The sequence below is a fragment of the Hipposideros armiger genome, unplaced genomic scaffold, assembly GCF_001890085.2.
Source record: "Hipposideros armiger isolate ML-2016 unplaced genomic scaffold, ASM189008v1 scaffold_61, whole genome shotgun sequence".
NCBI lineage: Eukaryota > Metazoa > Chordata > Mammalia > Chiroptera > Hipposideridae > Hipposideros > Hipposideros armiger.
The window spans coordinates 3,373,180-3,400,130 of record NW_017731411.1 but is presented as its reverse complement, the minus strand read 5'-3'; the positions used below and the strand labels follow the sequence as shown (position 1 = coordinate 3,400,130).

Here is a 26,951-nt window from a genome sequence, read left to right as displayed (position 1 = left end):
GTTTTATTCATCATAAAATTCATACAACTCCTCATCACTGTCAAAACTCCCAACCATTAGCTTGTCCTCATCTGTGTCTGATGACGAATCACTGTCTTCATATATTGCCTCGTCCTCAGTTCCATCTATGGCATTTGAAATCTACAACCACTGTATAAGACGCACCCAGCTTTTAGACGCCAAATTTTTTGAAAAAGGGTGCATCTTATACATGGGGAAATACAGTAGTATGCTGTTTTTTGTTGTTGTTTTTTTTAAGATTTTATTGGGGAATTGGGGGAGGGGAACAGACAAGTTGCTGTTGTTTTTGTTCTTCAGTCTAGTTGTGGAGGACGTTGCTTCACTGGCACAAGCTGGCACCATCATTGCGCTCTTCCCGGGCAAGGCAGCTCAGTCGCTGGCTTCTGGACGGCCGCTCACTGCAGCTGCTGGCCGCTCACGCTGGCTGCCGGCTACACCTGGTAGCTTATGGCAGCCCACTGCAGCAGGGACTGCAGCCTATATACACCGTCGCCGGCGACTCACGGCAGCCCAGCTCCAGGTCGAGCTGTTGTTCAGCATCTTAGCTGTAGAGGACAGTGTCACTGGCCCTCATGTGTGGGATCCGAACCGAGGCCCTCTGGCATCCCAAGCCAGTTCCTAACCAACACGCCACTCAGCCGGCCCTGCTATTTGTTTTTAAAAGATACACAAAACTATGTAGTTTTACAAAATACTGCAATTGGCAAGGTAGATATATCAGAGGGGACATTTACTTTATCAGAATATACTCATGTTTTACCTGCATAACTTTTTATCATCTTCTTCCAACCTTAAAGTCTAAACATGGCTGTCAGCCATCAGGCCGTCAACGACCTGGAAAAGGTGGTGACCACACAGAACACCAGGCCATCTGTACAGTTAAGTAGTCCCCCACTTATCTGCAGGGGATACATTCCAAGACTCCAGTCCATGCCTGACACTGTAGACCCAACATACACTGTTTTTCCTATATATACATGCATACATACCTATGATAAAATTTAATTTCTAAATTAGGCACAGTAAGAGATTAACAACTAATAATAAAATATAACAATTTTAACAATATACTGTAACAAATTTTATGAAAATGTGGTCTCTCTCTCTCTCTGAAAATATCTTATCACCCTTTTTCTTGTGATGTGAGATGATACAATACCTACATAAGGTGAAGTGAGGTGGAATTTTCCATTTAATTTTTTCAAACCATAATTTGTGGGTAACTGAAACCACAGAAAGCAAAACCATGGATAAGGGGGAACTACTGAATTTCCTCTCCTTTCCTTTTTTCTTTATCTATTCTACCTATTATTTCATGATTGATTTTCCTAAAGCAAAGAGCAAATATTTATTAAGCATTTGCCACTATGTATATACTTAGTATTTGGTAATGAAAGGAATGCTTTAGGAAAGTTAATCTGATTGTAATAGGCAGCAATGTGATGCACAGAGGCAGGACAGGGGAGCCAGTCAAAAGACTGCATTCCCCTGTCCTGTTCAAAGCTGTTCCGGGCTTCCCAATGCACACAAAATAAAGGCCAAATTCCTGAACCTAATATCCAAGACTGTCCACAGTCTGCCTTCAGCATATTCTTCTGATCTCTTCTATTACTTCTTCCCGTCACAAGTCTCCAATTCAGCCTGTGCCCACAGCTCTGTTCACAATTACTTCTCCCTTCTATCTTCCTAAATCTTGCTTCCTTTAAAAATATAGACTCAGGGCCGGCCGAGTGGCGTGATGGTTAAGAACTGGCTTGGGATGCCAGTGGGCCCCGGTTCGGATCCCACATATGAGGGCCAGTGACACTGCCCTCCACAGCTAAGATGCTGAACAACAGCTCAACCTGGAGTTGGGCTGCCTAGAGTCGCCTGCAACGGCGTAGGCTGCAGCCCCTGTGGCAGTGGTTTGCCATGGGCTACCGTGTGTAGCCAGCAGCCAGCGTGAGCGGCCAGCAGCCGCAGTGAGCGGCCGTCCAGAAGCCAGCGACTGATGTGCCTCACCCAGGAAGAGTGCAATGATGGTGCCAACTTGGGCCAGTGAAGCAACATCCTCCACAACTAGAGTGAAGAACAAAACGACAGCAACTTGTCTGTTCCCCTTCCCCCAATTCCCCAGCTCTGTTTCCATCCCCCCAATTCCCCAAAAAAAATCTTTAAAAAAATATATATATATAGACTCAAATTTGTTGTTTAATGGCTATAGAGGTTAAGTTTTGCAATACAGAGAGTTCTGGAAATTGGTTGCATGACAATGTGAGTGTACTTAACACTAAGCAGTACACTTACAAACTGTTAAGATAGTAAATATTATGTGTATTTTCACACACACAAAAAAATTAGGAGCTGATTTACCTTAAATGAAAAAAAAAAGACTTAAATCATACCCTCATCTTCCATGACCAGCCCTCTCACTCCTCGAACTCCTAGAGCTCATATTATCTTTACAACTCAAGTGGCTTGCAATCATTCACATTCTTACATTTCTAATAACTTTTCATCTGTTTTATCTCTCCCTCCCAATTTGGTTGAAGCATCTTAACAGCGCTCAGTAAACATCTGCGCTCAGTAAACAACATGGCTGGCCTCAGGAGCAAAATCAAAATGAGAAGAAAATGATAAACCACAGTAATCACTTTAATATTAAAAATATTTATTTTTCTAAAAGATCACACAAAAGTTGGGAAGAGAAAGAAGGATGTCAACTAGCCTACATCAAAATCTGGGCTGAGGAAGGACAAAGAGCTGCCTAAAGAAACTGGTAGCTGGAGCAAACTGTAGAGGTTGAGATGGCCACTGGCCAACGGCACCAGGGGCCTGGGTCTGCCATATTCATGAGCACTGCCGAGGTGCAGAGGGGACAGTCAAAGCTGCTGGCCCCAGTCATTCCTCCTTTTCAGAAGGGAGAACTGGGAGCTCACTCTTTAGACATGTTCTTGATGGTCTTGTGCTCCTTCATGGCCTTCTCCCAGTCGCTGCCATTGAACTCCTCAATGACTACACTCCGCACGGTGCCCTCATCCAGGCAGTGTGGGGCAATTCCTAGAGGGGGAATTGTGAAAGGAGGGTCCCAAATGTGAGTGAGACCAGGTGCTTTACTGACTCTTAGACAAACCCACAGCCGCAAGCATCACTGTACTGTATGTACAGGCTTTCCGTGTGATACACTACAGCTTACAATGTCAGCCTCCCTGCTCACTTTCCATCTCTCAGATGGGGATCGGGCTTCCTGAACCAGGGATGGCCAAGGCTGGACATCAATCAATCAATACCAAGCTGAGGGTAAAGAGTACAAAGACTCAAGCCTACAGAAATCTCTGACTGGCAGCCTGAAGAATTCACAGGCCTTTTCCAGGGCTTAGACGGGTAACTTTCTAAGCATTAAACACCTCCCCATTGTATACAGGATTTTAGGAAAGGCTTTCCAAAAGCCTTTCCCGTGCCTCAAGATAGGCAAAAAGGAGTCTCCATGTGACACATGAGGAACAGGGGCTGCTAAGGAAATGGGGCGGTAAGGGCAAGGGTGATGTCATGCCCTCCCCCCACAGCTCTGCAGGCTGCATCTACATAGGGAGCAAGATTACTCAGGAATGTCTTCAATGCTACTTTCCATTCAACCCACACTGCAATCGGTATCATTCTGAACAACTGTCTAAGGTTGTTTTCTCCACCCAGATCCAAGTAGAACCTGAAGAGGGACTTGGGGGTTCTCCTGTTTGTGTTTTGAACAAACCAAATTATTTTAAATGGCATTATCAATGCTCCTCATTCTTGCCTCCTTTATCACCTTAATCACCATCATTGTTAAAATTCCCTCGCCCACCCCACAGGCCCATCACCTCTCTCTCTACCCATCAGTCAGCCCTAGCGACACAGAGCTCTAGCAGCACCAATAAATGAAAATCAGGATCTGACTGGTATCTGAAGGGCCAGAGCCAGTCTTACATCCCATCATTTGAAAACAGCTCTGCTGAAGAGCCGTTTTTCTAAAACATGCACGTGAAAAGGTCTCACCAAACAGTAGGCAAGCCAAGTATGCCAGCGCCCACCTTTCCCACCGGCATTTACCCAGAGCAGTCACAGGCGTGTCCGTGTGGCCATGCCCTTCACTTACCGAAGCCGCCGGGGTTGGAGCGGGGGGTGTAAAAGCTCTGCACGCCGCATCTCTTACAGAAGGTGTGTTGCGCTTTGTGCGTGTTGAACGTGTACGTGGTTATACTCTCGGCTCCCTGAGGGAAAACAGACAAATGGATGTTCTCTTTTACAAAGAGATTTTTTGTTGTTGTCGTCATTTAAAAAAATATATCTTTTAAAAGGCTCAATGGGTCGAGAAAACCTTCTGTAAAGATCTCAGGATTATGAGGACATACCAATCTCCCAGAGACTAGAGGCTTCTCTGGGACAGGGACCCATCTACACTGCCAGGACACACATCAGTCTGGAGAATGACAGCTCATGCCTTCTCCCAGGTCAGCTGCACACACAGCAACTCAGACTCGCACGTTCCCTGATACCCTGTCGATGTCAGGGAGTGAAAACGCCTGAGGCCTCAATGTGGACAGCTCATGCTAGGGACTGGCTCTCCGTGTCCCCAAACATGAATGCTCATGGACTTAAGAAAACTGTTGACTGTATTTGAATTCATCTACAAAGGACAAACTAAGAAAATAATATTTACCAGATATCATAAGCAAAGGGCTACTTTCCTTAATGGATAATAACAAATGGGAAATTGGGTAAAGGATGTAAACAAATGGTGAAAAGGAAAATCAAATCGCTCTTTAACCTGTGAAATGATGCTCACACTCATGAACTGCAATGAGGTATTTTTCACTGTCAGGTTGACACAGTATTGATAAAATATGTGGAGAAATACGCATTCCCATGTATCAGTTGTGGGAATCTAAACTGGTAAAATTTGGCAACATCTACCAAAATTTTAAATGCACATATCCTTTAACACAGCAGCTGCACTTCTAGACATCTACCCTACAATTACAATTCCGTATGTACCCAATGACATATGTATATAGATACTATTGTTGGTGAAGGCTAAAGATTGGAAAAACAGGAAATGTCCATCAATAGAAGACTAGTTAAAGCAATCATGGACACTCTTAAAATGGGATACTCTGCAACTGGGAAAAGAATAAGGCAGTTCTACTTACAAATACTAATATGGAACAATCTCCAAGGTCACAAAGTTAAGTGAAAAAGCAAGTATAAAACAATTTGTACAGTACAGTACTATTTCTATTTTTAAAAAAGGAAATATACGTACGTGTACGTGTGTGTGTGTGTGTGTGTGTGTGTATGAAGGGTCGGGTTGATCTTTCTTACCACCATTACACCTTTTTATACCTCTTCCTTAGTCACCAGACAACCACCAACTCAGGGCCGGCCGAGTGGTGCACTGGTTAAGAGTTGGCTTGAGAGCATGAGCTCTGAGCAGCAGGGCTCCGGTTAGGATCCCACATGAGGGCCAGTGACGCTGCTCCCTCTACAGCTAAGATGGTGAACAACAGCTCGACCTGGAGCAGGGCTGCCGTGAGTCGCAGGCAACAGCGTAGGCTGCAGTCCCTGCTGCAGTGGGCTGCCATGAGCTACCATGAGTGGCTGGCAGCCAGCGTGAGCGGCCGGCAGCCGGCAAGAGCTTTTGTGAGCGGCCGTCGAATGGCCCGCGAGCAACTGCCTCACCGGGAAGAGCGCAGTGATGGTGCCAACATGGGCCAGTGAAGCGACGTCCTCCACTAGACTGAAGAACAAAAGGACAGCAACTTGTCTGTTCCCCTTGCCCCGATTCCCCAATGCTGTTCCCCTCCCCCAATTCCCCAATTCAAAAAACAAACAACAAACAAAGAAAACCACCCATTCAGGAGAGAAAAGCCCTCAGAGCTTGAGCCGCGTATAAAAATAGTTCCCTGAGGGGCCTCTTCTCACCCTACATCTACTTCAACACAGAAAAGCAGCAAAGAACAATTGCCAAGTGGTCCCAAAACATCCAGAATTATCTGAGTATATACTTTCTCCCAAGACATCACCAAGAGGAACTGGGAGCTGCCTCACACCCTACTTTACTTCATTCATTACTAGGTCACCCAGTGACATTCAGACCCTATTCCCTCATTATTCTGCACATCCACCGTAGAATATACTGACCACAGCCCCGTACTCCCCACTAAAACATATGGCTTGTCATCATCAAAATGCTATGTACTCAACCTCTCTGGTCATTTCTTCTGTCTTCACAACCAATCAGAAACCAATGACCACCATGTTGACAAAGCTAATGGTCACTTCTCTTGACCATTAGATTTGTAACTTGTTCTTCTTCTTTTTTTTTTTTTTTTAAAGATTTTTATTGGGGAATTGGGGGGATGGGAACAGTGCTGGGGAATTGGGGAAAGGGGAACAGACAAGTTGCTGTCATTTTGTTCTTCAGTCTAGTTGTGGAGGACATTGCTTCACTGGCCCAAGTTGGAACCATCATTGCGCTCTTCCCAGGCGAGGCAGATCAGTCGCCGGCTTCTGGACGGCCGCTCACTGCGGCTGCTGGCCGCTCACGCTGGCTGCTGGCCGCTCACGCTGGCTGCTGGCCACACACGGTAGCCCATGGCAATCCACTGCCACAGGGACTGCAGCCCACGCCGTCGCCGGCGACTCACGGCAGCCCAGCTCCAGGCTGAGCTGTTGTTCAGCATCTTAGCTGTGGAGGGCAGTGTCACTGGCCCTCATATGTGGGATCCGAACCGGGGCCCTCTGGCATCCCAAGCGAGTTCTTAACCATCGCGCCACTCAGCCGGCCCTGTAACTTGTTCTTCTTAACCTGACCTCTCAGTACCACTCCTTCCATTTTGAAACACGTGTCTCTGAGGACATCACATTCTCCCGTTTTTTTCCTCCTTCCACACTGACCATCCTTCTCAGGACTCTCTACAAATGCTGGCGAGCCTCAGGGATCTGTCCTCAACCCTTTCCCTTTTTTGGCTACACCCTCCACCCAGATGATCGCACGTGGTCTCTAGCTCTAAACATCATCAATATGCCAACAACTGCCAAATCAGTAGCTCCAGCTCTGATCTCTTTCTACAACTCCAGCCTTTACGAGATCCAGCTGCCCACTTCCTATCGCTAGCTGAATGTCCGAAAGACATCTTCGATTGAACTTTCTCAAAAAAGAACTTAGATGCCAGCACCCTCACCTGCTTCTCCCTAGGATCTGGCATCTCTATTCACCTACTTGCTCAGGCCCAACACTGTGAACGTAACTTTGACTCCTCTCTTCCTCATCTTCACACCTAATCCTTTACAGAGGTCTGCTCACCCTTCCTTTAAAACAGTGGCTTTCAAGAGTGTTGTCCCTAGACCAGCGGCATCACCTGAGAACATATAAGAAATGTGAATTCTCATTCACCCCATCCCAAGCCCCACAGAATCAGGAATGGGCTCAGCAATGTTTTAAAATGCCCACCAGGTGACTGTGTACACACTGAGGTTAGAAAACCACTGCTCTAAAACCTATGTCTGATTACGTATTCAAAACATATCTCCAATTATCTATTACATCTCTGCTTTTCTTTCCATTTCCATGACTACCATCCTAATCCAAGCTCCCATCATTTCTCACCTGCCCTGCCCCAACAGCTCCTGGCTATCCCTGTCTCTGCACTTACCTCCTTACAATCCAGTCTCCACACAGCAGCCACAGGGAGCTTTTCAAACACTGCAGCAGGTCTTGTCACTACCTGCTTAAGACCCTCCAGAGCTTCACACCGAACAAAGAATAAAATCCATTTCCTTGTCTGCTCTCTCTCCAAACCCATCCTGGTCCACTCTTTCACCTCCACCACACTGACCCCCTCTAGCCACAGTGACCACTGTTCAGCTCCTCAGACATGCCAGGTCTGCGCCCCTTGAGCCCTCTGCACTGTGTGTTCCCTCTGCCTGGGCTCCTCCTCCTGCCCACACACTCCCATCTTCATCATTCAGATCTGAGCACCAGCGGGAACTTCCCTAACTAATCTAAATGAGCTACCCAGCTATCTTCTGTCATATTGCTCTTTTACTCTATACAGCACAATCAAATTTTTTCTTATTTACCTTTTCTGTCTCCCGCTTACAGAATGTTAACTCCAAGAAGGGCCTTGTCTGTCCTGTTAATATCTGGGCTTCAGTGGAACAGGGCCTGGCACACAGTAGGTGCCCATAAATACTTACTGAATGAACAAGTTTTGTACTTAATTTTAAAAAACACACATAATATATACATATAATGAATCATTATGTTGCACACCTGAAACTAATATAATGATATGTATGAATTAAAAATAATACAAACAGAAAATTGCTCCTTCAACGGGCAGGAGCCGAAGAAGAGGATGGTACTCTAGAGCACCAGAAAAAATGCACTGATAAGCAGTCTCAAGGAGGAAAAAAAAAGGGAAAAAAATATCAATTCCAAGACCCCAAAGTCCAAGGCTGCACTTGATGGTATCTTCAGGAACCGTCTGTCATGGGTGCTCAGGAGCAAAGGTGAACTGGGGCCACAGCCTCCAGCAGGCATCCGAGGAGAGCACACCGGACGTCTTCTGGGCTTAAGGAAAAGACCAGGGACAAGTATGCTGCCCACCTGTCCCACCTTCCCCACCAGACACTCACATGAAAGGTCAAGAGGGAGACAAAGAAAAGGAGACAAATCGGCCCAAAGTATCTGGTATTAAGACTCTCACTACCTAGGCAAGACCAGGTCTCACGCATTCATTCATTCAGTCTTTTCTCCCAAACACTCACTGAGTGCCTACTCAAAGCCAAGCCTACAAGGCCAGGAGCAGGTCAGACGTGACATAAGGTGGTACTTGGGGGCCCTCACGATCTAGTAAAGGAAACAGACATGGAAACAGATCATTACACCAAAGCACAGTGAGGTCTGTCAGACCACAATGGGGGCAACCAAAGGGAACCAAGGAAGGCATGAAAGCCCCACTCCACATTAACAATAGTGGCAGAAAGCCTTTCTTAAAAAAAGTCTCTATTGTTTGACCACAGATTTTATTTCTAAGAAAATTGATCCTAAAGAAATAATTTCTAAGTTGTCAAAGATTTATACACAGGGAGGTTTATCACAGTATTGTTTATAACTGGAAAAAAAAATTGCACTCAATCTCAAAGTTCAAATATAGAAAATTGCTTATGGCAGATTCATAAAACAAAATACGCTGTGAATAGAGAAAAATAGTATAAGTAAACTAGGAAATGGTGTGGGGGTGGAAGAGATAAGGCAATGGAGGGAAGACTTTTCACTGTATATATGCACTTTTGTCCCTTTTAAATTTTGTATCAAGCACAAAAAATTATCCAGAATAATAAAGTGTAAAATTTTTGAATCATATATTTTTCATCGGGAAATACTAAAGTCAGTTATAAAACAGAAAAAAAGGTAAAATCCTACTTTGATACAAACGTATAATACATATTTAGATGTATTTATCTGTGTAGAAAATAATGCACAAGGATATGCACCAAAATATTAACAGTGGTTACCTTTGGTTGACAAGATTTGGGTGATCTTATTTACTTTTTGATTCTCTGTACTTGAAAATGTTTCCACCGTAATACTGAATATACATCCAAAATACAGAGGAAAAAATAACATAACCTTTTAAAAATAAACATGAAACCTGGGTGACAAGGGGAAATTAAAGCCCAGAGAGGCCCTGCTGTGCTCCCTGCCCCCCTGCACTCTACAGGGGTGCTGTAAGTCAAGGACTCACCAATGGGGTCTGCATCTTCAACCCTGCTCTTAGCACTAACCTTCAGGAGCTTGAATCGAGAAGCCGGAACAATGAAATGTTTATTTTGCTTCTTCTTGCAAATGCTGCAGCTACAGAAAGACAGAGCAAGTCTCAGATTGTGAACAGCCATCTGCACCCTCTGAGTGCCCAAGGGGCCACACCTGGTCTGTTTTGAGAGCCAGCTGACCCCAAACCAAAGGTGAAGCTCCTCATCCAGGGAAGGGGGAGCTCAGGCAGATCTGCCCGCAGGTCCCACAACCAGCAGTCGATGCCATGCATCCCTTGGAAAACCAGGACCAACAGAACCCCGTTTCTACTGCCCACCCCTCAGTTCATTACAGTGAAGAGAACCACTGTATTCTAGACACACTTAGAAAACAAGTATCAGACATAGCTACAATCTCATGCCTCTGGGATGTCCACACCAAAAATGGATAAGGAAGGTTATGTTTCCCTCTTTCCTCATCTTTACATCATAGAAAACCTAGCTCCAAGTAAAACAGGTCCTCAGGATTACCATCTATGGAATTAAACCTAAGTCCCCTCTTTTCAGTTTACCTTTAAAAAAAAAATTCTAATTTAGTATAGACTCCTCTAAGGAGAGGATCCTCTAATCCTCTAGTATAGGATCCCTGGTGTTTCTCCAATCTGGACCCCACTGTTAACAGCCTGGTCAGTCCCCATTTGAGTAATCCCGTGGTATATTTTTCATATATAACTCAGGTACCACCTAGGGCAACAGGTCCAGAAGTCAGAGCCTGTAGCCCTGGTTCTATCACAATGCTGGGAAAGGTGCTAAAAAGCAGGCCCTCCACAGATCCTGGCAGTACCACCTGCCTCTCCTGGAAGAACAGAGGCGAGAGGACCTGGAGGGTGGTAAGCTTCCAGGTGTGAGTACCGTCTACTCACTTACCTTGCACCTCCCCTGACTCTCAAGACTCTACCCAAGGTTCTTCATTCAATGCCCAGCCTGACCCACCTCCAGCTAACCACTCCCCCAACCCACCAGCAGAATTAGTCTGAGGGGTGACTCTGCCAGGCACACGTCACTCTGTGTTACCTGGGGCTGTGCTCTAGGAGTGAGCACGCTCTCTCTGTATCTCTCTCTTTCACACACACACACACACACACACACACACACACACACACATATTTTTAGCCTCCATCTTAAAAAAATTTATTACTGAAAATGTCTAGCTCACACAAAAGGAAAAAAATATATACCAATAAACACTTATGTACACATCACCTGACTCCAACAATTATCAGCTCTACAGATAATGTTGAAGCACTGTGTTTTAACTCATAAGTCCTTTTAAACCAACTTGGGAAGAGAAAGCACTCACTTGCAGTCAAAGATGTGTAAGTCGGCAGAGGCCCAAACTTCAAAGCGAACTGCTCCACAGTGGCAGCCTCCTGTGTGTTTCACCAGGCCCTGGTATTCGCTACATGAAACAGAAAATCAGAAAAGGATTTCTGAATAGTCGGGAGGACCTTATTGCACAACTCATGCTTTCTCTCTCTCTTCTCTTGCTGAAAGAAGCAAGACAGACAAAACTCTTTTCTACATGACAACCAGATGCCTCTGTGTTCTTGTGGAGGTGCTGTCAATTTTATAAAAGAAAGGATTCCGTGCCTTCTTTGTCCATGAGCTCTCTGTTTTCCATTTCTTATATGTTGTTAAATAGCAAAAGAAAGCATTCCAAAAATTTGGAAAAAGGGGAGTAGGGGTCGGGGTGGGAATCTAATCCCACCACTCAAACATTTTTATTTATATTTACTAAAAATTTTTACAAACCAAGCACACTGCACTGGAGAGCAATAAACAAGATACAGAAGACATGGTTCTTGGCCTTAATGATCTTACACAACCATCAAACAAATTACCCAAAAAATATTTAAATAATTATGACAAAGGCAGTATAGGCTGCCATGAAAAAGACAAGGGGACCCAACTGAGGCTGGGGGTTCAGAAAAGCCTTCTGAGAAAGTAACAACAGCTCTTATAGTTTTGTTATATTCCCCTCCAGTATTTTTCATATACATGACTTTTTACAGAGCTATACATACATATTACATACAATTTTAGTCCTTTTACAACTTATTATAGATAAGCCAGGCCCTTAATTGAACATTAAGATTTGATAAATATCATAAAATCGCTTTCCAAAGAGGCTAAACACTCTTACCAGTAATGAAGGAGAAAACATCTCACTGTAATTTCTCAAGCAATAATTATAGGAAAAATAGCTTGCTGCAGTTTTAACTTGCATTTATTTGGTTATTAAGACTAAATAGGAGGATGGGTAAAAAAAAAGTATAGGGGAATAAGAGGTACAAATAAAAATAAATAAATGAGTCACAGGGACTTATTAAGGTACTGCACAGGAAATATAGTCAATAATATTATAATAACTTTGTATGGTGACAGAGGGTTATCACTAGACTTATCATGGTGATCACATCCTAAGGTATATAAATGTCGAATCACTATGTTGTACACCTGAAACTAATATAGTATTGTATGTCAACTATAATTTTTTTAAATTTAAAGACTGAATGTTTTATCATGTTTCTTTACAAGTTGAATCAGTTAATTTGATGTATTTTTTTCTGAATATACAATTAATGCTTGCTGTAAAAAATTCAAACGTTACAGCATTTGATAAATTTAAAAATAAAAGTCTTCTATAGTCCTAACACCCAGAGAAATCCAGATAACTATTTGCTATATATTCCTCCAGAGATTTTCCCATACAATATTTTAACAAAAAGTGCCGAATTATACATTCCTTTTGCATATAAGTTAATTTAGTGAGTACTGATTTCTTTTGTTTTTTTTTAAGATTTTATTGGGGAATTGGGGGAGGGAAACAACGTTGGGGAACCGGGGAAGGGGAACAGAGAAGCTGCTGTTCTTTTGTTCTTCAGTCTAGTTGTGGAGGACGTCGCTTCTCTGGCCCATATTGGTATTATCATTGCGCTCTTCCCGGGTGAGGCAGTCGCTCGCCAGCCATCGGTCGGCCGCTCACGGCAGCTCACGCCCGCTGCTGGCCAGCCCCACTGCAGCGTGCACCGTCCCCGGCGACTCAGAGCAGCCCAGCTCCAGGTTGAGCTGTTGTTCATCATCTTAGCTATAGAGGACGCAGCATCACTTGTCCTTATGTGGGATCCAAACCAGAGCCCTGCTGCTCAGAGCTGGCATCCCAAGCCAACTCTTAACCAACATGCCACTGGGCTGGCCCAAGTTCTGATGTCTTAATAAATGTATGTATGTACTCCCACCATCAACTAGGTTTAAAAAATCTCATCTTTTTATGTCAACATTTTAAAATCTTTTTCTAAACTATTTATCAGTTTTAAACTAAAATTGTACTTCAAATTTGAGTTTTACATTTCTGAGAATCTTTATATCCCCTACACTTAGCAGTAACTGGCACACAGGTGCTCAAAAAATGTTTGATGATGAATATAAAACAATGTTCAGCCTATAGTCCAAGATGATAAATCAAAAATTGAAGCACAGAGAAAACCAAATATTCCATCTCTGAGAAGGTTCACCCTAAGAGAATTTCTTCTGGAACAAAGACAAAGGAACATTTTTGTTAAAGAAAAGGAGTAATCGTCAGGTTGTTAGGCAAGTTAGGTTGTTCTTGTATTTTTTGAGGGTTTTGATTGCTCTTTTAAATTCATAAAATAATCGACACAGATATTACTAGGGTGCTAAAATACTTCTCTGTAGCACAACTGTTCTACAGAGCAGGGATCTAGACCCTATCACATCTTGGGGGAACAAGGCAGCTCTTGCCAGAGATAACACTAATAGCCCATTCTAACATCAGGGACACTCTGAAATCCTCGGGCCATCGAAGGAACCGGGGGAAGTTCTTTTCCTGCAGCATCAAAGCTGGGGAAGCGCAGAAGAAAGTGCCCCGCCCAGGAGCATCAGCGGTGGAGAACAGAAAGCCTTCCCCCACTTAGGTATCCGCGCCGAGCTCCAGAATCCCAGCATGTCTCTGTGAGCGCTCCTCTCCGGGATGCACAACGCCCCGCCCCACCACCCCGCTCCCTAACAGCGAGGGCCTGGAACAACGGGATTTCGCCTCCCAGTGGTTTCAAAACTATTAAAGATTTTCTCAGCCCCAGACCTTTCCCTCCTACCCTCTCTCCAAAAACACATGCTCAAATATAAAAAGCGACTCAGATATGAAAAAAGTCGTGGGATTTATCTTTTCATTGGGAAAGGCCCCGGCACCCTTTGCGCGCCGAGACAACGTCCCTAGCATGATGGCTGTCCCCAGGAAAGACCCTTTGTGTCCCAGGACGGCGTGCGCGCCTCCACAAGCTCCAGGGCGGCGCCCCCAACCCACTCCCACCCCAGGGAGAAATCCCCACTCCAGCCCAAGAAGCACATCCCTAAAGGCAAGCTGCGCAGCTCTTAGAATTAGAAACGAGGCTGGTGCCACCGGGGGAAAGCGCGGCGGTCACATTACCGGTAAGACGCAGAACAGAAAATCTGCCCCAAACCCGCAAGCAGGCAGAAGCGCGCGGCGGACGGGCGGGCCAGCCCGATTCCCGCGCGCCCGCCCGCACTCACAAGGTGTCCAACAGGAGCTTGGCGGCCCCCTCGAAGGTGAGCCTCTGCCGCTTCTGGAACGTCTCCCAGCGCTCCCGTTGGTCGCCCAAGTCCAGCGTCGCCACCGAGGACGTCGGGGTCGCGGGGGTCGGCGGAGGCGGCGGCGGGAGCAGCTTCGGCGACGGCTCCCCTAGGCCCACCTCCTGGGCCCGCGGCGACAACTGCCTCGGCCGCTGCTTCGCCGACGGCTGCCTAGCCGCCGCCCCGCTCCCACCCCCGGCCTGGGCCGTGGGGTGACGTGCGCGGCTGGCGCTGGGGGACGAGGCAGCTGCCGCGGGGGCCCTAGAGGCCCGGGGGCGCTCCTGACCGCGAGGCTCCGAGGACGCAGTTTTCCGCGTCTGCCGCATGGCTCCCGCAGACTGGCGCGCAGGCCTTGCCGCCCGCGCGCCCCCGCTCCGCCCCGCGCGTCCCCGCTCCACCCCGCGCGCGTCCCTAACCGCCAAGCAACCTGCACGTCCAGGGGGCGCTGTGCACGCCCGGCCCCCGGCCCGGGCACTGGCCCACCGCCCCAGAAACCCGGCTCGCATCCCCGCCTCCCGGCCTGCACCTGCCAGCTGCATCCTGCAAGCCTAGCCGGACAGCGCCTCGAGCCTCGGCTGCCGACACCCAGAGCCCGTTTGCACTTGCAGAGACACCTCTGTCCCCCCGAACCCAGAGGGCTTCTTCCTACCTTTCTGACCTAGGTGGTCTTGGGTCAGTCTGAATTCACAGTCATATCCCAGCGGGCAGCTTGGGGAAACTTCATCTCCAAGGTGAGGACAACACTTAACTTGCAAGAGCCAGCGTGTGCCTGAAACAGGCTAATACTATATGTAAATGGCCTGGCACCTGCTACATACTGGACAAAGAGCAGCCGAAATTACAATTCTTCAACTTGGTCTTTCCAACTTTATAAAACAATGTATGTACTATATAAATATATAAAAAATATATAAAACAAAATGTCTTGAGGATATCGAGTCAACAAGTTTTTTAAAAAGTAATAAATGAATGAACCCCACCCTAAATTACATGATTATAGTTTTGTTGAACACACAACCAAAGTTTAAAGACAAAAATCACAAGAACCACTGATGAAACATAGGTATTTTCTAAACCTACTAGTTGTTCTATTTGATACGTAGCTTCAAAGAAATAACATTTTCTTTTAATCATTTTTCTACTTTTTTGTTTTCTACTTTTTGAATTTTTAATTTTATGATTTTTTATGTTAGTTTCAGGTGTACAAAACAACATAATGATTAGACATTTACACCCCTCACAAAGTGATAACCCCCCCAAGTCTACTACCCCTCTGACATTGTATATATCTGTTACAATCCCATTGACTATATTCCCTATGCTATACTTTACATCCCATGACTACATATTTAATTATAGTTGACATTCAATATTATTCTACTTGAGCTTCAGGTGTACAGCGCAGTAGTCAGGCAACTACACAATTTATGAAGTGGTCCCCCTGATAAGTCCAGTAACCATCTGGCACCCTACGTGATCTTTACAACATTATTGATTATATTCCCCATACTGTACTTCACATCCCCATGACTATTTTGTGAATACCAATTCGTATTTTCTAATCCCTTCATCTCCCCCATTCCCCAAACCCCATTCCCTGTTTTCTACTTCTTTAATTTCAACCTTCATCTTTATTCTGGTTTTGTTTATCTTATCATTAATTTAGTAGCTTATTGGATTAAATCTATAATTCGTTTATTTTCAGTATTTTTGGTAATAAAAATATTAATGACTATAAATTTTCCTCTGAGTATAGCTATTAGGGCTTTATATGAAGTGTCCTCTTAAAATTTTCTAGATCATCTGTACTTTCAGTTTTACCGAAGAGGCTGTACCATTTCATACTCCACCAGCAATGTATCAGAGTTGCAGTTGCTTCACATCCTTACAACACTTGGTATTGTCAGTCTTTCTGGTGAGTGTGCAGTGATATCTCCTTGATGTATAGTGATGTTGAACACTTTTTCATGTGCTTGTTGACCATTTGGATATCTTCTTCCGTGCAGTGCCTGTTCACACTCAGAGTTAGCTCATTTTGTAAATTGGGTTGTTTGATGTATAGTTCTTTATGTCTGGATACAAGTTACTTGCCAGACATATCTATTTAGAATATATTCTCCTAGTCATGGCTTTGCTTTTTGTTATCCGCACACAGGGGTCCTTGCCCCTCTCAGGGTAGAAATCAAGGGAACGGGTGAAACAATTTTGCAGAGAGAAAGGCTTATTAAAGTGAAAGCCAAGGGAGCACACTCCAGAGGAGAACGGATGTGGCTCCCCAAGGTTTACAGGTACAGCAGTTTTATCGGCTCTTGGAATTGGAGGCCACCCTTCCCTCTTTCCTTTCTCTCTCCCCAAAGTATATGGAGGCAGGTCCTACGCTGTGCCTGTGCAGTGTACCTACGTGCTACTTCATGTACCTACGTGCTACTTCATGCATCTCATGTCTCATTAGCATCTTAAATATCTACCCAGGGCAGTGTTTTTTACTGTGATAATGAGGAAAAGTTAACTTTAGGACAGCTCTTTCAACTAATGTGTATACACAACTTGAGAAACTTTCCTGGGGCTCACTTTTCTCTCTAGTGATTATGGTTCTGTCCACTCATTGTTTCTTATGGGGGGAGGGGAGGGGACATGTGGCTCAAGGTAGTCTTCCCCAGCTGCTGGTCCCAGCTATGTCACTACTGACTACATCTTCTCTTTAATATCTTTAGATGAGTGGAAATTTTTAATTTTGATGAAGTTCAACTTGTGACATATTTTTAATTTTATGGTTAGTATTTTTGTGTGTCCTGTTTTTAAAAAGTCTTTGCCTACTCCAAAGGTCATGAAGAGTTTTCTCCTCTTCTTCTAGAAGCTTTATAGTTTTAACTTTTATACTTAAGTCTATGATCCATCTCAAATTAATTTTTGCATATGGTGTGAGGTAGAGGCTAGTGTCATTTTTTTCATATAGATATCCTGTTATCTGTCTTAATCCTCTCTTCCGTTCCATTGATCTGCATACCTACCCTTACACCAAGACCACTCTGTCTTCATTACTTGCTTAATTACTTAGCTATGAAATCAGAGTAAGTCCTCCATATTTGTTCTTCAAGATTATCTTAGCCCTTCTAAGTCCTGTGCATTTCCATATAAAGTATAGAATCAGCTATTAATTTGTACGAAACAGCCTGCTTGATACTCTATTCTATCAATCATTCTTCTATAAAAATCTCTCAATCCCTCCAATTTAATATTCCTAACTTCATTCTTTTAATTTTTATTCTTTCACTACTACTCTTCTGAGAGTTAGACGAACTAATATTTTTCGTATTGTACTAGTTATTCCTTGATTGAATCAAGTCAACTTCATTCCTAGAGTCAGACTGTTCGAGGCACACACGTTTTTAGTTGCCTTCTTGGGTTTTGGGTGTGCAGTAACTTTATTAACTGTTTTCTTCACCTCGAGCCAACTTAATGGTATAAAATCTTTAAAATAAAACCCTGGGTTGGCCGAGTAGCGTGTTGGTTAAGAGTTGGCTTGGGAGTGCCAGCTCTGAGTAGCAGAATCCTGGGGTGGTTCTGCTACTAAGAGGGCCAGTGACGCTGCGCCCTCTACAGCTAAGATGGTGAACAACAGCTCCACCTGGAGCTGGGCTGCCATGAGTCGCCTATGACGGCATAGGCTGCAGTGGGCTGCAGTCGGCTGCTGTGAGCTACCTTGAGCAGCTGGCAGCCGGAGTGAGCTGCGTGAGCCATCCAATGGCCGGCGAGTGACTGCCTCACCTGGGAAGAGCGCAATGATAATACCAACATGGGCCAGTGAAGCGAAGTCCTCCACAACTAGACTGAAGAACAAAAGGACAGAAACTTGTCTGTTCCCCTCCCCCAATTCCCCATAAAATCTTTAAAATAAATAAATAAATAATAAAATAAAATCCTAATTCATATTTTTCATTTCTAAATTGAGCTAAACCTTACATACACCGAAGTGTTTTTATATATATGCACAACTTTACAACCACCACCCAGATCAAAATATAGAACATTTCCAGCGTAGTAGAAGGGTCCTTTGTCCCTGCTCACAGTCAACCTTTTCAAAAGATAACCACCACTTTTACTTCATCATCATGATTTTGAATTTCATATAAATGCAATTATACAATATGTACTTTGTGTATTACTTCTTTTACTCAGTGTTACATCTGTGAGTTTCATCCATGTTGTTCACATATCAGTAGTTCATTTATTTCCATTGCTGTGCAGTATTCCAATATATGAATATGCCACATTTTATTTATTCTTTTTATAGTTGAAGGACACTTAGAGTGTTTCCCATTTGGGACTATTATCATAAAGCTGCTCTAACATTTTTTTTTAAGCAACATTTTATTTTGCTCAATATCTTGTGGGACAGGAATTCAGGAAAGACTTGGCTGGACAGTTCTTGCTTGGGGCCTCTCATACAATTTCACTGAAATGTCACTGAGGCTACAGTCATCTCAGGCTGGACAAGGCTGGACATCAAAAATGGCTTCACTCACGTGGCTGACAGGTGATGCTGGCTGATGGCTGGGAGATCAACTGGGCTGTGAACTGGAGCACTTCCTCAGAGCCTCTCCGTATGGCTTAGGCCTCAAAGAATTTGGATTTTTTATAATTGGCAGCTCAGAGCTCCAAAAGTGAGAGACCTAGTGTACAAGGTGGAAATTTTACTGGGGTTTTGTTGTTTTGTTTTTTTTCTCTTAGTACAAAAAAAAAAAAAAAAAGCCTGCTGGGACTTGGGGTTGGAATTGCATTGACTCTTTATATCAATATATAGAGAACTGACTTTTTAACAGTATTGAGTCTTCCACTCCATAAATATGTCTCTCCATTTATGAAATCTTACTTAATTTTTCTCAGCAATGTTTTGTAATGAACTTAACATATCTTTTGTTAAATTTATTCCTAAATATTTGCTATTTTATAGCTATTAAAAATGGTGTTTTAAATTTTTATTTTTCCAATTGTTTGTTGCTAATATATAGAAAAACAATTTGTTTTTTTCTATATTGACCTTGTATCCACTGACCTTGCTAAATTTACTTGTCCTAACAATTTTTATTTCCTCTTAGAGCTGAGTGTAGGCTGTTTCTTAATTTCCAAGCAAATTTTTAAAAAGTCTTTTGGTGGTTGATTTCAAATTTTATTGGGCTATAGTTCAAGTTTCTGAATTATAAAATCTTTTTTTGGAATTTGTTATTTTCTTTATGGCCAGGCATATAATTGATTTCTATGAGCATAAAGGGTATATGTTCTCTGTAGATTAGAAAGTTCTCTTTGTGTTAAATCAAGCTTATAAACTGTATTATTCAATTCTCTATGATTTGCTTTGTTTTTGCCTAATTAGTTAAATTCTAAAAATGAACATGATGTATTTGGCTGTTTGATGCATAAACATCTATGACTCTTAGGTTGTCTTTATAGATTATATATAATTATGAATTTTAATTACAAGTATGAAAAGTGTATATTTTAAATTATACATAAATATTAACGTTATATGTTTTTATTAAAGAATAACCTTTTAGCACTTTTTTTTTTAAATATTTTGTTGAGGAATTGGGGGAGGGGAACAGTGTTGGAGAATTGGGGGAAGGGGAACAGCCAAATTGTTGTCCTTCAGTCTTAGTTGTGGAGGTCACAGCTAGCTCAGCTCCAAGTCCAGTCACCATCCGACCACCCCTCGGCAGCTCGCGGCGCCTCACCTCAACTTTTAGCACTTTTTAATGCATCTGTTCATTGATTTCAACTTTACCTGATAACAATTTCCCAGACTGCTTTCTTTTTGTTTGTACTTATATGATCTATAGCTACCTATCCCTTTGTTTTCAACTTTTCTTTAATACCTTCAAATGCAAAGAATTAATCGGTGGATTTTTAACACCTCAATCTGTTATCTTTTTGCTTTTGAATAGGAGAATTTAGCTCTTTTGCAATTATTATTAAACTGAAATTATTCTTTTTTTCTATCAATTAATTTGTTTATTTTATATCTTACCTTGTTGTTGATTTGTTTTCTTCGTATTGGCTTGGAACAGTTTCTCTTCATTCCCTTCTCTTTTTTTTTTAAAGATTTTTATTGGGGAATTGGGGGGATGGGAACAGACAAGTTGCTGTCGTTTTGTTCTTCAGTCTAGTTGTGTAGGACGTCGCTTCACTGGCCCCTGTTGGTATTATCATTGCGCTCTTCCCGGGCAAGGCAGATCGGTCACCGACTTCTGGACGGCCGCTCACCGCGGCTGCTGGCTGCTGGCTGCTGGCTGCTGGCTGCTGGCTGCTGGCTACCCATGGTAGCCCATGGCAACCCAGTGCAGCAGGGGCTGCAGCCTATGCCGTCGCCAGTGACTCACGGCAGCCCAGCTCCAGGTTGAGCTGTTGTTCAGCATCTTAGCTGTAGGGGGCAGTGTCACTGGCCCTCATATGTGGGATCCGAACCGGGGCCCTCTGGCGTCCCAAGCCAGTTCTTAACCATCGCGCCACTCGGCCGGCCCTCTTCATTCCCTTCTTGCCTCCCTGTTAATTTGGAAGTTTCTAATCTATGTCTCCATAATGCTGGTCATTCCCTTCCCATACCTAGTAGTTATGAAACCTGTATACTTCTAGTAATATTTCAAAATTGAATAATAAACATGTTTTCCAAAACATTTCACACACTCACATCCCCACCCTTCACCTTGGTAGAAATTTTAGAAATTGATATTTTACTTACCCATTTTCCCATTGACCCCCCCCTATCCAACTCATCTTAAGTGTGTCTTCTGTATGAAGACTCATTCCTGAATACTCACACCATATGTTTCTTCTCCTTCTTCTCATTCTTTGTCTCCTCCTCCTCCTCCCCCTCTGCCTCTTCCTCCTACTCCTCCTCCCCCCACCACCTCTTTCTCCTTCTTCTTCTCCTCCTCCTCCTCCTCTTTCTTCTTCTTCGAAATTTTATTGGGGAACATTGTGTTTTTCCAGGACCCATCAGCTCCAAGTCAAGTAGTTGTCTTCAATCTAGTTGTGGAGGGTGCAGCTCCTTGGCCTATATGGGAATCGAATCAGCAACTTTGGTGTTATGAGCCTGCACTCTAACCACCTGAGCTAACCAGCTGCCCCCCATGTGTTTCTTATTAGTATCATAACTATACTGTCAGCTCCAAGGGTTGCTGCTGAGCCTGGCACCCAGAATTTTTTTTGTTGAAAGAATAAATTATCTGAAGATAGAACTATATTTATTACAAGGTTAATTGTTCACAACAATTAACAAAGAGCACTGTACTCTTCATCTACCCAATATTGAGATCTTTCTTCTAATATATCAATTGATTAGAGAACTTTGAGTATTTTTCTCAGCTAGGATCCATGGGCAATATGAGCCCTGGAGCATCTATAATTATCTTTCTTTTGCTCCGAAAAAAATGAATGACATTTTGTCTAGGAGTAGGATTCTTGGCTCTTAGTTGCGGTTATTCTCTTCATTTTGTAGATACTGTTCCAATGTCTTCCAGTTTTATTGTAACAAGTGAGAATTCTAATTCTAGCTTTATTTGCATTCCTCTTTAAAAATAGCCTCTTCCTGGGGTGGCTGGTTAGCTCAGTTGGTTAGAGCGCAGACTCATAATACCAAGGTTGCTGGTTTGATTCCCAGTGAGCTGTGTCCTCCACAACTAGATTGAAGACAACTACTTTACTTGGAGCTGATGGGTCCTGGAAAAACACACTGTTCCTCAATAAAACTTCCTTTAAAAAAATAGCCTCTTCCTTCAGTGTGAAAACGTCTACGTTTCTCCCTTTAACCATGGAGTTCAGGAATTTTGCCAGGATATGTGTATGTGTGTATCTTTTTTTAGTACTCCTGTCTTGGTGTCAATAAGATAAGCACCTGCCAAGCCTGATAAAGAAAAAAAGAGAGAAAACAGAATATGCATTTATACATTAGAAACGAAGAAGAAAACAAAATCACAGAAACAGAATTAACTCAAAGATTTATCAAAGGATCTGATATGTTTTCTTAGGCCCCTAACTGGAAAGTATTTTTAACATCTCTGGCTGTTTAGCATCTGTGAGTTTGAGTAGGTTTTGATAAGACTTGCGAAATCATAGCTTCTATTTAATATAGGCTGTTTTCTGAACAAAAGTGTCATATGTCAATAGGAAACGATCCACTCCTATAGCCAATCTAACATTAGCAATTTTCTCTACCAGAAATGACATTAAATTCTTCCTGGATTCAAACTCATAGAGTTAGAAAGTAGAACAGAGGTCACCAGAGACGTTGGGAAGGGGAAGATGGAGATTTATTGTTTGATGGGTACTGAGTTCCTGTTTGGGATGATGAAAAGTTTTGGAAATGGATAGTAGTGATGGTTGCATAACATTTTGAATGTACTTAATACCACTAAATTATATACTTTAAAAGGGTTAAAATGGTAAATTTTACCACAATAAAAAATTCTTCCTAGCACCGGCCGAGTGGTGCATTGGTTAAGAGCTGGCTTGGGACGCCAGAGGGCCCCGGATCGGATCCCACATATGAGGGCCAGTGACACTGCCCTCCACAGCTAAGATACTGAACAACAGCTCAACCTGGAGCTGGGCTGCCGTGAGTCACCGGCGACAGCGTAGGCTGCAGCCCCTGCTGCAGTGGGTTGACATGGGCTACTGTGAGCGGACAGCAGCCACCATGAGTGGCCGTCCAGAAGCCGGCGATTGATCTGCCTCGCCCNGGAAGAGCGCAATGATGGTGCCAACTTGGGCCAGTGAAGCAACGTCCTCCACAACTAGACTGAAGAACAAAAGGACAGCAACTTGCTTGTTCCCTTTCCCCCAATTCCCCAGTGCTGTTTCCATCCCCCAATTCCCCAATAAAAATCTTAAAAAAAAAATTCTTCCTAGATTTTTAAAGCACAAGTAAAAATCAAAGAATTCCTTATGGTTTTGCACACTGTGTGTATATAATATAGCAGCAGATTCACATTGCAAAAGCCCACCCATGAAAATCAAAAGTGGGCATTTTTGTACCTAGAGTAGTCAAATTCATAGAGACATAAAATACAATGGTGATTTCCAGAAGCTGTAGGAGGGGAAATGTGGACTTACTGTTTTATGGGTACCAAGTTTCAGTTAGGGGAGATGAAAAAATTTCTGGAGATGAATGATGGTGTTGGTTGCACAACAATGTCTGTACTTAATGCCACTGAACTGAACACGTAAAAATGGAAAAAGTGATACATTTTATGTTATGTATATTTTACCAGGATTAAAAACAATTTTTTAAGCTGGGTATTTTGGGTTCTAGTTTAGGCCCCTAAAACCAACATGGTGAGGTCTCTGGTGACTCAGGATGTAGAGAAATAGATCCAGTATGTGATGTGCCCACAGAAGGGGAACAAATGCAACATTCAACTCCAGAAGGAAAACACAAAAAACCCTGGCAAATCTGTACAGGATTTTAAGAAAAAGAAATCTGAAAATAGTATAGTGTGCCCACTTTGCTTTTTGATTGATTTGAAATATCATGTCGGAGGAGAACGCTACGGATAATCTGGACCACCAGAAAGATGAACAGGTGGGTTCTAGAGCAAATTAAGTCTGAAACATCACTGGAGGCAAAAATGACAACACTGAAGCTGTCTTCCTCTGGGTGCATCATGAGAAGACAGGGCTCTTTGGAAAAGACAATATGCTGGAGAAAATAGAAGGCAGCAGGACAAGAGAAAGACCAAACACATGCATTGACTCCATTAAAAAAGCCACAAGCATGAGTCTACAGGAGCTGAGCAGGGCTGTTGAGGACAGGACATGTGGACATCACTCATTCACAGAGTTGCCAGAAGCTGCAGCCGACTCAACTACATGCAACATAAAGCACTGCTGTATAAGTTCCCGTGACTTGGGACAGGATTGCTAGAAATATGGAAGCATAAGAGAGTAAATAACAGTATCCTCCTATGCGAATGTGCTTTTCAGATATGATTTGTCTCTGTTTGAGATGAATATTACCTGATACTGCTCCCTAGCAGACAGAATTCTGTTAAGCTCCTGGGAGTGTGCAGAATCCACATTGGCCACCAGGGGACAGAAGTCCCTGTGTCATAGAGACTGTAGGAGCAGAGACAAGGAGTTAATTCCCCAAGGGCAACATTTTGTACCCTCAGGCTTGAGAGGACTGCAGAAACTCCGGCGACCTCTAAGTGAGAAAAGCATTTGACAGAGGTCAGGGTGGACTGCCCATGCTGTAGTCTCTTAACTACAGGAGGAGCACTGAAATTTCTCAGCTCATGTGACAGGCCTAATTTCTTCCCCTACTGATATTTATCTCAATACCTACATCATTCCTATCAACATGCCATGGGTAAATTCTGTTTTCAGAGCACTTGTAGGGGCACCGTTAACTTTTGTACTGATTAGAAAACAAGAGTCTTCAGGGCAGACACAAGCTAGCAGGCACAGGATTGGGCAAGCTGACTGATGTTTCTGAGCGAGTTAGAAAAAGATCCCCTCTTGCTGAGCAGCCCTATATGGTGATCCTGGGTTCTTACCAAGAACTGTGCTGAGGGGCACTTCACATACCTTGTCTAATAATATAATCCTCACAACAAGACAGGCACTATTGTTGTCCACATTTTGCTGATGACAAATTAGAGGGTGAGTATAAGTAATTCACACTTGCGGCACCCCTGCTCATGCCAAAGGGAAGGGCAATGACCTTGGTGGCCCTAAACTTCTTCCCACATCCATTGCACTCACCAGAATTGCAGCTACTTAAAAGCCTCCCAAGAACAATGCTGATATAAACATTCTCGTTCATATCTCCTGGTGCACATGTGCAAGGGATTCTCTACGACATAAAGCATTTTAAATCTTTTCAGACAGTTAATTATGAGCATATGCCAAAATTTTATTACAGTCTTGCTGTAAGAACAAAGGCTTATGACAGACCAAGTCAAAGATAGCTCTCTGGTAGGAACACTTAAAGGGGTAAAAATGACTAGATAATTTAAAAGAAAAAACTTTTCCGTGTTTTTCCTCTACTCTGACCCAGATGTGTGTGGGGTTTTCCCATACCAAGCAATTCTCCGACACCAGCTGGGTGTCTCACAAATTAATTCTGGTACCATCTACCTGGAGTTAACATCAAATCACTCAGTTCCACAAGACTGTCCCCGCAACCTTCAGATGCCAATCCAAGTCGAGGTTGTCACCTGTACTTCTAACTTGACTTGGCTATAAATCAGAGGTTTTCACAATCCCTTCTGGCAGTTGATTAATTTGTTGGATCAACTCACAGAATTCAGAGAAACATTTTACTTACTAGATTAGTGGCTTATTACAAAAGATATAACTCAGGAACAGCCAGATGGAAGAGGTGCATAGGGCAAGGCATGGGGAAAGGGTGTGGAGCTTCCAGATCCTCTCTGGACATGCCATTCTCCTAGCTGCTCTCCCAGCTCCACATGTTCACCCACTGGAAGCTCTCTGAAACCCATACTTTAGGGACTTTTGTGGAGGCTTCATTACATAGGCATAACCGATGAAAACATTGGCCATAATTTAACCTCTAGCCCCTCTCTCCCCTCCCTGTAGGTGGAGAAATAGAGTTCAAATTTCCAAACTTCTAATCCCTTGGTTGGTTCCCATGACAATCAACCCTCAAATTTAAAAGTTTTCCATAGGTCGCTTCATTAATATAAACTCTGAGGTGGTTGAAAGGGGCTTTTTATGAATAAGAGATCTTTATCGCTCTGATCACTTAGAAAATTCCAAGGGTTTTAGCTCTGACAGGAATGGGGACAAAGACCAATTTCTTGTCATAAATCACAGTATCACAGTAATCACTGTTAGACTGTATACCAAAAAAGTGTCTAATTAGAGATCTTTAAACACTTGACTGGTAGCTGACAGTCAACGTAGTAGATGGGTATCTAATTTCTCAGAAGAGAAAGCTCTCTCAGAAGCTCTCTTAATTTGATTCCAATCTATGATAAAATTCTTGAATGTTTTATTGGCAATGCACTAGCTTCCCAGAGGAGGATGTGAGCCACATCGCCCCACATGCCAGGTAGGACAATTTTTCTTCTATGATAATTGAAGTGAAACTACTGGATCTAGGACATGCGTGTGTTCAGTTTTATTTTCCTAAGAGATTGTAACCATTTATCCTCTCACCAGCAAGTGGATGAGAGTTCCTGTTGCTCCACATCATACCCAACAATTATTATTGTCTGACTTTTTAATTCTTGTGCTCCTGGGCATTGTAAAATGGTATCTCATCGTGGGGTTTTTGCTGTTTTTTTTAAGATTTTTTATTGGGGAATTGGGGGATGGGAACAGCGCTGAAGAATTGGGGGAAGGGGAACAGACAAGTTGCTGTCCTTTTGTTCTTCAGTCTAGTTGTGGAGGACGTTGCTTCACTGGCCCAAGTTGACACCATCATTGCGCTCTTCCTGGGCGAGGAAGATCAGTCGCCGGCTTCT

The 26,951-nt window shown here is 43.3% G+C and overlaps 1 protein-coding gene across 2 annotated transcripts; it reads right to left on the bottom strand.

The window, feature by feature from the left end:
* Nucleotides 1–2,649: 2,649 nt before the first annotated feature.
* Nucleotides 2,650–14,868, bottom strand: CENPV (centromere protein V). 2 transcript variants are annotated; one of them, XM_019641474.1, is made up of 5 exons: nt 14,407–14,859; nt 11,156–11,254; nt 9,829–9,898; nt 4,133–4,247; nt 2,650–3,060 (listed from the first exon to the last, which is right to left on the bottom strand). In XM_019641474.1, exons 1-5 carry the CDS (start codon nt 14,790–14,792, stop codon nt 2,936–2,938), a joined length of 795 nt encoding a protein of 264 aa, XP_019497019.1. In that variant the 5' UTR covers nt 14,793–14,859; the 3' UTR covers nt 2,650–2,935. The 2 variants fall into 2 exon arrangements, 1 of the variants encoding a protein (XP_019497019.1); XR_002123891.1 differs by having other exon boundaries at nt 2,969–3,060; nt 9,789–9,898; nt 14,407–14,868.
* Between the last annotated feature and the right edge of the window lie 12,083 nt (nt 14,869–26,951).